The 11112-nt window shown below is 52.6% G+C and overlaps 1 protein-coding gene across 1 annotated transcript in view; it reads right to left on the bottom strand.

Moving 5' to 3' along the window:
• Window positions 1–11112, bottom strand: part of CSMD2 (CUB and Sushi multiple domains 2) — a 734077-nt gene that overhangs the window by 339990 nt on the left and 382975 nt on the right. The window contains exon 14 of the mRNA XM_045298912.1: window positions 4148–4330. Within this exon, the coding sequence (XP_045154847.1) occupies window positions 4148–4330 (183 nt within the window). The remainder of the gene's footprint in view (window positions 1–4147; window positions 4331–11112) is intronic.

Raw genomic sequence — 11112 nt, 5'->3', positions numbered from 1 at the left:
AAACGGGGAAGAAGAGAACCTATTTGTGCAGTCTTGCCATATTTCTGGTGAAGGTTGTTTTGAAACTTCTTTGGAAAGTGGCTGCTAATGGACTGATAATTGGTTTCCTGGCTTCCTTGCGAAGTGTGAAGCGTTCTGCTCGCCTGTCAACAAGGCATCAAGTATTGTGCAAATCTTCGTCAGAGCTATTTGTATCTTTCTTCCCAGTGTCTCTCTTGGGAAGGGAAACTGGACAGGGTTGCCAGAGAAAGGTTCCCTATTCCTTTGTAAGGAAGCGAGCACCATAGACAGAAGTCCTGGAACGGTGAAGAGTCCATGTAATCTGGCCCAACACGCCTCCCCAGGACAACCAGGGTGAGTCCCGTCACACGCAGAGTCTGAATTGCCCTGAATCCAATGCATGGTGTCCAGTAGCCAGTCAATAAGGCTGTTGAATGGACGGGACGGGGTGAGACTTAAAACTAATTTGGAGCAGTGGTCCCTGGTGATGCGGATGAACCCAGGACTAGGGAAGACCAGGAGGAAAGAAACTGGTCCCACCTTCCCTTTGACGAAGCTTTCCATGGTGAGACACACCCCCTTCTTGAAAACCCAAATGGAATCAGATCATCTGCTGAGCACGGACCCCTGTGAGGGAGCGCCAAGCCAGTGAGAGGAACCCCGAGGGCCCTGCTGGCTCCCGGAGATGTTGTGCGACTGGGAAGAGAGCGTGCATTTGTGCAGCCTCCTGATCAGGAAGCTGCTTAGAACAAAACACGTCAGAAAAGAAGAATCCTCTGCGGGGAGCATCTCTGGATAATTGTTGAAAGAGAATTGGGCTATCAAAAGGATTTTTCCAAGTCCCTTTTACATCCTAAGAAGCAAAGAGCATTCTTGTCTGCTAAATAGTGTATGAATTTTGATTGTGACTAACGTGTGGTGTGGGTGAACGCAATGGTTGCAACGAGGGGCTTAAACGTAGCAATGAGTGTGAGGAAGACCCCCGTCTGGGAAATGTGCCGTTCTGTCGTACCTAAGGTCACCATGACTGGGGGGGGGGGCACCTGACAGCATCTAGTAACAAAAACAACAACCACATCACCAGGCAAAGGGATACCGAGGCCGCCTTTTGCTAGAGGGCCTTTTGAATGTACCTTTGTGACCACTTCATAAAGCACAGAGACCAACTTCCCTGTTTCAGGTCTTTACAGATGTTTCCAGATGTTGAACCCTTTCTGCTGATCTATGAGACTTGACGGAGAGGCAGGGGCAGAACATCCTAAATCCAAGTAGGTCCTGCTCCAGAAGGACCGGCGCCAGGAGGTGGCCTCCAAGCATTTGTGGTGGACAATGTGGGCATGATTCCTGCTATGGAGGCGCTAGGCATGTGAAGGGCTCATTCGCTCAGCTGCAAGCCTGAGAGGTTGGGGGTTCAAATCCACCCAGACGAGCCTGGGAAGAACAGCCCGGGTGATCAGCCTCAGACAACGTGGCGGCGCACTGTTCTGTTTGGGCACCCAAGGGCCACCGCGACTCGAAGCTGACTCCACAGCAGTTCACTTTTGTTCTTAAATTTTTTGTTTGTTCATGTCATCGTTACGTTTTTCCTTTCTGAATATGGCAATAGAAGTGACCAACGTTCTGAAGCCAGCATGGAGGGGTGCCCTATGGGGCAGATCAAGAAGATGAAGCCCAGAGACAGGAGAGAGTTGAATATAGGCTCCAGAATTCAAATCCAAAGTTCTTTCAGGCCAAGAGGCCTCTGTTAGCATCATCTCTCCCTTTTCCCACCTGTTAGACTGTGATGTCCCTGAACACAAATCCAGGACTTAAGGAAGCATCAGTTTAGGGGCCAGACACACAGTAGAGCGCAGACAGATGGTGACTTTCATGACATGCAAATCAACACTGATAGGGTGCACAGGTCCCCTCTCACATGGCCCTCTTCCCTTGAAACCAGCATTCCTGAGGCCCCAGGCACATCTGAGAGATTGCGGTGCCTTGAAGATGTCATCCCTCGACAGCCCATAATCGCCAGGAAGAAGAAATGCCATGAAGATCCCCCAGAGGGCCTGCCTCTCAGTCCACACCCTCAAACCCACGCTTCCTTGTTTGAAAGCACAGAGTGCATGGAGCCACAGTTGCCAGGGCTGTTCTGCCCCCTTTCCCACACGGCGGCTTGCTGTGGGTGCCCGGCTCTCTGGGGCCCCCAGCCTTGGAAACGGGGAGCCTGCAGAGCAGCACTCCCAAGTCTTCTACCTGAGTGAAGATCCTCAAATGATTTTCTAAACCATTCCTTAGAATCAAGGTGTCAGGGAAAGTCCTGGAGCATTCAAATCGTACCCCCTGTCCCTAATATTTCCAAAGCATGGCTACCTCTCTCTCTTGGTTGGTGGGGGCCTGAAATTGTTCCTGGATGGAATGGTTTAATGGGAAAGAATTCTAGCTTTTCATGTGGGAGACCCAAGTTCGATTCCTGGCCAGTGCACCTCATACCCAGCCACCATCTGTCTGTCAGTGTATTTTAAACAGGTTTTAGTAGAGCTTTCAGACTGAGACAGACTAGAAAGAGAACCCTGGCAATCTACTCCCGAATTCTCAGCGACAACTCCATGGGTCACAACAACCTGAACATACGATTTGAATGCTCCAGGACTTTCCCTGGTCGTGTTGCTCATGATGGCAGCTAATAAGGCAAACACTGACTGACTGGCTCTGCTTCCCACATCGTTGTTCCCAGTTCTCTGCCCGGCACCGCTCCAGGTTCTCCTGTCTTGTCCTGTGAGGATGCAGTTCAGAGAAGCTCCGTCCTACTGCGGATGTCCTCTGTCTGTGTCTTTACTTTCTGAAGCCCTGCCTCCACCCTAGCCAGACCCCTGCCTAGCCAGACTCCTATCTCCCACGCCTGCCTGAACTTGGCCTCTGCAACTCTCAGCCCCTTTGTTGCTGAAAGTCCCGAGTGGTCTCTGTGACTGTTCCCTGTCCCTCCAGGTCCCCAAGTTCCCAGAGGATTCCAAAGCTGACACCAGGGCTCCGTAGTCTAACCACATTCGGAGCACATGTAATGTTAGTCTTTTCAGAAAGGGTGATTTGCTCAACGTGTATTTGATCTTTAAACCTCTGTGAGGATTTTTCCACTAATAAACTCAAGTCGTCAAAAATGCTTAGTTAGACCAAACAAAGTCAGTTCTTATGGTTTGAAAAATATTATCACTGTGGTATGATCCAATTCCCCAACTCACACACCCAACTGTTAGATATCATTGATGGCCCATGATTGGTTTTTTAGGGTACTCACTTCCCCAGTCTTGAGGGGCCACAGTCCTCTAATGTGTGGAACTCAGAGGCCCAAAGAAGCCCATCTATGCGGGTGGAGGATCAGAGGCTGAGGCTGACCCTGAGGATAGTGGAATGCATGAGATGAAGAAGTAGGGTGGTGAGGGCTGGGAGTGGAAGATGTAACATCTCTGAGAAGATGGAACCTCTGATTCCCCAACAGTGACCGTGCATGGTCTTCCCTTGGCTAAACACAATCCCCTCGCCCTTGCCAATCCCACTGTGACTCAAGACTTAAGATATGATTTGTACAGAAAAGGATGGCCATGGCATCCAAGAGGTTATCAGTTATCTCCCTATAACAGAGTGCTCACTCTAACCCCTTCCCCCAAAGATTCACAATGCAAAGATGGCTTGATTCCCTCATTGCTCTCGAAGCCCCACCCAATAGGAAGTGATTTTGGAAATTTCATTATATTCTGTCAAGGCCAGGATTTCCCACAGTACTCCGATGCTGATACGCAGTCTACAACCGTATACACGTGTGGTCTTTTCCACTTGGCTCGCAGGACGCTACCACCCGCAGTGTCAAAGAGGAGCAGAAAGTCCCTGTGTCTCAGCTTGGTAGACCACATTCCCCAGTGGCCTCCACCTCGCTCTCAAGGATCACGGAAGGAGGGCAAGATGACATTGAAGAAGCTCCATGAAAGCCTTGACCAGTCAGTCAGTGCTGCGGTGTCCGCTACTCAACCAGACCGGCCCCACGGAATCAAAGAGCCCAACCAAAGTGAAGCTGTAAGGTCTCAAGGGTGGGGCCCCCGGACTTGCTGGGAAGTGGGGTCCCCTGACTCTCTGTGGGGCCCTCAGAGCGGCCGCCTCCTCGCCCACTTACACACACAGCCTGGCTTCTTAGCAGACCACTGGTTATTCTTTTGGCACGTGATTGCCTTCTGCCCCACCAGCTCAAAGGCAGGCTGGCACTCAAACTTGAGTGTGTCACCATGGTGGAACCGAGAGCCTTCTCTCCGGCCATAGGCAGGGATACCAGGGTCACCACAACTGCCCTGCTCGATCTCTGAAAGACAAGAAAACAGAGACAAAAGGTGACTGGATATCGCTCTTGGAGCAGGAGGTCGACATTACCCGCTCTGCGGCACCTCTGCCATGAACCCACTCCAGAGTGGCACGGGAGGAGCGTTCAATCCCATTATGTAGATTCACCCCCAGGAGCCCTGCCATGTCCCGCTTAAATGCAATAGGACGGGTGGGCCTCCCAGGTACTGAGTATCTGGTCTTCCGTGTTTACAGAAGTAGTCTAGATGCTTGGCTGTTTTCACTCAGGGAAGGTGAGTTACCTGTCAGAGCAGGTGACACGTCTAATGTTTGGAGACCTCTTTGCTGAACTTGACTCTCCCTCTAGGTTACCATCACCACTGGCTACATCGTAAATGCACACAGCTTATTCCTGAGCGAAAGGCAGGGGAAGCAGAGAGGGCGGCTGATCTTTGCTGCCTGCCTTTCCCGCAACCGGAGATTAAGCGAGAATCAGACCCACCGCCTTCTGATGAGGAAGTACTTCCATGAAGATACTTTATAATTCGGTTTAAGCTGCGACACAACAAATGACCCCCTAAGTGTGCTTTGCAAGTTCATTTAGTTCAACCGTTGTGAGTCAGACACGGAGTGGGTTCCGAGAGAGAGCTGCGGGGGCCTGGGTTTGGTAAGCCTGGACCTCTGGCCTCTCATAGATGTCAACAAGGATCCTTCAGGAGAGGAGCCTGCTTGGCCAAGTCCCTGGAGTCTCCTTTGGGTCAGCCAGCAAGTGATGGCCCCCATCAGGCCTGTGCTGAGTGATATGATAGAGGAAGAGAGGATGATGGAAGGAAGGACACAGAGCAGAAGATGGGAAGACAAGGCAGGGGAGGGGGAGGAGGAGGAGGAGGAGGAGGAGGAGCTATGTTCCCAAGGAGGGGGCGTCTAGCAGGAAAGATGGGGCTAAAAAATGAAGTGGCAGACGGTGGGGTGAGGGCTGTGAGAGTCCTGTGACTGGGGCGATATCTTCCCAGAGTTCTTGGTCCAAAAGGGATGCTGCTTTTCATGGCATGTTGGGAGCCAGATCACAGAAATGGCGACGCTAACAGGGATGATTCTGCAGAGGCAGAAGCTCCTATCTGTTGGGCTTCCAGGTGATCTACGTTGATGTTTGATCCCCAGGCCCTGCCTCATATGGGCTCTTGCTTGTGGCATTCATATTACCAGGACTTCTAGCTCTGTTTACGACCTAGCAGGTAAGGCATTCTATGACTGGGATTGTGGGGGCGTGTCATCTAGATCAAACCTCTTGGGTCCTGCAGTGTAGGGAGGCCAGGGAGGAGGAGAGCTGTGTGACCAAATCAACAGGCGCCAGGTCTGAGGAATCTCAAGTGGAGGTCAGTTCTCCACCTTCTCATCTCATACACCGCCTTGTCCTCAGAAAGCACACCTGAACCCTCCACAAAGCGAGCTTCCCTCCCGCTCTGGGAAGAGTGGGGAGGGGATACGCGGAGACCACATATTGCCAGCAGCACCCAGTCTTGCGGAGCTGTCTCTGCTCCAGGCCCCAGTTTCAGGGCATCAGAAGGAAAGGAAGCGATGGCCCCATAAGGTGACCTGGGACGCAGGAGCAGGACCCTCCTGCTCCCAGGGTGTCCCCAAGCAGGTTCTCTCCAGGTGTGAGGATTTGTGCCTCGGGGGATTCAGGCATTTAGAGCTGTGCTTCCAGTCACCCATCATCAGAAGCCAGAGCTGGATCGTGCTGCCGAGGATCCTTCCTGTGGGGCCCGGATTTAAGGGTTTTTAGTGAGGACTCAGGGAGTCCTTGGACGGTGCCGCCAGTCGTGTGCTCGGCTAACTGAAAAGCTGAAGGTCCAAGGACATGCAGAAGTGCCTTGGAAGAAAGTCCTGGTGAGCTGCTTATGAAAACTGAGCCACTGGCAGCGGGGACAGACACACAGGGGTCACAGGAGCAGGCGGCAACCTGGCAAACTGTGTGTTGTCCAGAAGCTGTTCATAGTGCAAGCCCGGCCTTGCACACGTGCCCAGCCCCTCCAGTGCTCCTTCCTTCGGGGACACAAACAAGACTAGTACAAGGAGTCCCTGGGCCGGAGGTGGGTGTGGTCTCTGTTCTCAAGGAACGAGAGGTTCTCCAGGTCCGCTTGCTGACTAGGAAGTGGGAATGTACGGCACAGGGTCATGCCTGTTGTGGAAGCACCAAGGCAAATGGCACAGGTGGCAGGGTGGGTGGGTCAGGAGAGTAAGGGTGTCCCCTTGAGTACACAATGGGCCACCAACCCCCCCCCCAAAATTCAGCAATGAAGAAGCATCATAAGTAAGTGCAATATTTACTTTCAAAAATACAATGAATGCCAAAAAAGAAAATATCTACAATGAAGCATGTGCCAAAATTTTTAATGAAGTCTGCAGTGGCAGGCTTTGGCATGACCACCTGAGTGTAAATAGGTCACCAGGCTTTTCTTCTAAGGTGTCTCTGGGTGGACTTGAACCTTCACCCTTTGGGTTAGCATCCGATTGCATTTTCAACTCCAGGGGTGGAAAAGAAAGGCTCAATTGTTAGGGACAGAAGGAAGCAAGCATAGCCCGAGGGCAGTAGAGAGATCGAGGGCAGCATGGGGAATGGGAGTGGAGGGAGGACCAGAGTGAGAGCACTGAAGGACAGAGGTCCCTGAGCAAGACTTGGGTAGGTGACATCCAGAGGTGCTGAACAACCAGATCCACTGTGGCCATAGGGTGATGGGCTGAAAAGAACTGAGACGACCAGGGCACTGAGAGGCAAGATGATAGTGAGACATGGCTTAGAGATGACGATGCTAATGGGTGAGGGAGGGTAGGGCGCGACAGAGTTTGGATGGCATCAACTCAAAAGAGATGAAGTGTCCCCGGAGGCGGTGAGGCACAATCCCTCAAATGTGAACCGAATAAGGGATGGAGAAATGAGCTACCTGCACTGGATGGAACACCTCAAGGTGACCTTTAGGTCACCTCAGTGGTGACCTTAAAGGGAAGTCCAGCTTTGGGGAGCATTTGCGTTCAAGGCATAGGGGTTTTGCTGACCAAAGAACCACGGGCTACGGAGAGCGGGAGGGGTGAGAGGTAAGAGGGGCTGGTGGGTGGCTTCTGTCTCTTGGACATCCTTTTTCCTGGTCTGGGTCTTTTGGGCTTTCTCCCCAAGCCCAGGGTAGACCTCTTCCCCACCAGCTGCGAGCAAAGGGACTAAGCTCCCTATCTCCCTGCAGAGAATTCCTTGAGCCCCATTATCCAGCCTCAAAGATGCCTGAACCTGGGCCTCTTGGTCAAGTGCTGACCAAATCTGAGATCCGGGCCCAGGATTGCAGAGAGACAAAGAAAATGTTGTCTTGGAGCAAGTCATGCATGTAATATCCTATTATCGAGGTTAATATAGTTCTATTTTATAAGTTTTCTCTCTCTCTTTTTTCCCTGCCCAACGGGAAGCGAGGAAACGCAAGCTTCAAAGACACCTCCAGTTACATCATGACTGAAGGCTGCCAGGCTCATGTGCTCTCCCCCTTCTTGACTGCCCTCTCCCCATCACCTGGGTTCAACCGCCCTGTCTTCTCCCAGGCTTTTCCATTTCTGATAGCAAATTAGAACCCTCTCTTATGACAATGTCTTTACCAAAGGAGCCCCATCACGTGTCTCTGTAAGTTCACTGACTGACTGACGTGCTCCAGGGGGGAAGCGCCACTTGGAGGGAGGCCAGAGCCCACACTTGGCCTGGGACCTGCTGCCTCCGGGACAGGTGGGACTTCCTTCGTTTGTCCACAGCCACCTTTGGTCCTCCAGCCTAAGCTCTACCTCCTTCTCCACTCCCAGCTCAGAGGCCAAGTGTCTCACATTACAGACCTCCCCTCCTGCAAGACACTTTCCCCATCTTCGATTCCCCCTTCTTTTCTCTCCTCACACCCTCTTCTTTCCCTGCACAGCACGGGTAGCCCTCTGCAGATGCTCATCTATTCATTTCCAGAGATGATTTATTGATTACTCTTTCAGACCTTGGGCAGTGAGCAGTGGGAAGAACGGACTAACAATCTCTCATCCCATGGCACTCACAGCCAGCTTGGGGGCAGGAAGAGGCTGACCTACCAACTCAGCTCCCTTCCCTCCCAGCTGGCTGCCAGGTCTCCTCCTCCCCACCCATGAGGGTGCATCTCAGGAGGGCAGGGATTGATTATGTATGATTGACCATGGTGCATCCACGAGACACAGGTGGTAACAGGCACGGAACAACTGTGAGGATGGCGCAGGACCACGCAGTGCTTCCATCTGGGGTGCACAGGGTCACTATGGGTCTGATTGGATTCAAGGTCACCTGACAACAGCAACACCCCCAGAGCTTAGCACTGAGCCTGGAACAGAAGGGGTGCTTGCTTTGTCTGATGCACCAGACCAGCTCCTATCTGTTGCATGGAAACTGGACTGCCAATGACCTCTGCTCTTGGAGAACGCACAATCCAGTGGGTACAAAAAACGAGGGCAAGGTCAAGGATGAGGGCAACACAAGTGGACAGACCTGACCATGCAACCTGTGGGAAATTAGAGGAAGGAGCTCCTGTCTCAGGCTGGGAGAGTTGGGAAAGCTTCCTGGAGGCTGTCTCAGGTCCAAGCCGGAAACCTGGAAATCGGTCTTGGTTCCGCCCTTTGCCTTCCCTCCCAGTTCTCACTCCCTGCCACATGTTGGCTAATTCTCCTTTGTACACTCTGCTCTTCCCCCTTCCTGCCCTGCCTTAGCTCAGCCCCTGCCCTAAATGTCTCACCTGCATGATTGCAACAGCTTCCTGGGTGGCCCTGCTGCCTCAGTCCTCCATGCCCTACTCCACATCACTGCCTTCCTTCGTCCTCATAGAAACCTGCTCATGATGCTCTCCTGTCTCTTGATTCCTCGGTGCCTTCCCATAATTCACTGTTAAAGGAAGTCACCTTAACTCTTTGGCATGCTGGGGCCCACGCCGATCTCCACCCTCATCTTTGACCCTCCCTTCCTTGAGCGTTACGTGCCACAAAACTGGGTGACCCTTAGTGAACCCGCAACGGTGTAGACAAAGAGACCGGCTCCTCCACTCCAGGCCCAAGTGAATTCCAGGTACCATCTCAGACCTGTTCAGAAGCATGTCAAGTGATTCCACCCCAGCGCCTAGTCAGTACCCTGGCCTTGCCTAAATCTCACACTCGCCGCACTTCCTGCCTTGGGGGGATGGTAAGGAGACCAGCCGGCAGGAAACGGCACCCCTGGGCCTCTGAACATGGCTTCTGTGAGAGGGATGGATGCCGTTCTTCATCCCCCACTCCTTCCTGCAGAACACTGCGTGTCACGGACAGAAAGCGGCTGGGAAACAAAGGGGAGCCTGGACATGTGGCGCACCGAGGTTGCCGTCACGCTGTCTGCATTAGCAAAAGCTGCAACTTACCATTTGCAAGAGCCTATGTTTTCCGAGGGGAAATCTCATCCACAAATGATTTCTGGCCCCACTTTCCTGCTGCAGCATCCGCTGTTGCAGGCCACTCTCACACCCTGGAGCCAGAGCAGACTTGTGTGGGGCGTGGCTCCGACTGTGGGTGTCTGAGCAGAGGCAGATGCTGCCTGCATGCAGCTGAACTCTGGGTCTCAGTGCTCAGGAAAGTGTTCATGGTGCCATCGAAGCTTCATGAGTACCTGAGGGGGGTGCCTGCTCTTATCCTAACTCAGGTTGGACCGCTTGAGCCTTCCAGCTATGAGAACCAAACACGCAGAATGAGAGGAGTTCTGAGAAGACAGACAGGAGGCGGATAACAATGGCCCGAGGCCATGCTAGATGGACATGGGGGGGTGGGGGGGCGCGGGGGGTAGTGTCCAAATTGAATAAGGATACTGGCCTGCTGCCTGGGGTCTGCTTTCAAAGTTCTCTCCATTACCCAGAGCCCAGCCCAGCTCAGCCCAGCCGCACCGTTGCAGGAATCTCACTAAGGCCTATTATTAGAATTGAGCGCTCCAGACCAAGGGGCCATGGGCATTGCCTACAGAGGTGTCTTGCCCATCTTCTCCTTACTTGGTTTCTCTGAAACGTCTCCCTAAATTTATTTCTGCAAAGCTTCTCCCCTCCGTTCTGTCCACCCCAGAAGCTTTCTGAGCTTGTCTATGGTCTCCCTCTCAGGGGTATCTGGAAACCCTCCTTTTCATTCTCCAAGCAAAAGGCAGTTTCCAGGCCCAATTCTGCCAGGAAGCCTGTCTTGATGTCCTGGAGGAAGATTGGCTGTTCCGTCTTTACGTTTCCCCACTTTCCAGCCCGTACTCTACTGCAGTGAAGACAGACAGGGGATGAGGGGAAGGTGGACGTGCCCTCCCGGTCCTTGCAGCTTCAATATCCTGGCCGGTGTCTGCAACATGTAACAGGGTCTTAGAACGTTTTGGCGAGTAAAGAGATGGCCAGATTCCTAAAGTGAGCCCGTTGGGCCATGGGAATTCCTTTCTGCCTAATATCTCCCTTCCCACTCCTCCGTGTCTTCAGGGTCAGGCTCTTTGCCCTTCCCTCTCTCGGGCCAGCCTGCCCAGCCCAGGCTTTAGGTGGCCAACTTCCAGGCGAAGACTCAGGAAGCAGGGAGACCCCCAGATTTGATGCTAAAACTTGTTAGCAAGTTGTGTGTAATTTTATAATGTTTCTGGTAAATGCTAATTGCCTGCTCCTTAAATATTTCTTGTTCTACTGAGAAGCAAAGCAATTGCGACTCTGAGTGCATTTCCCACAGCTGGCCACCCCCAGGGAGAGGGGTTGCGTTTTCTGGCTCTGTATGTTCACCTATTGAGAG

This window comes from Echinops telfairi, unplaced genomic scaffold (assembly GCF_000313985.2).
Source record: "Echinops telfairi isolate 266 unplaced genomic scaffold, ASM31398v2 ScPeMD7_7457;HRSCAF=8495, whole genome shotgun sequence".
NCBI classification, from domain to species: domain Eukaryota; kingdom Metazoa; phylum Chordata; class Mammalia; order Afrosoricida; family Tenrecidae; genus Echinops; species Echinops telfairi.
The sequence above is the reverse complement of the archived record's forward strand: the minus strand, read 5'-3'. Positions and strand labels throughout refer to the sequence as shown.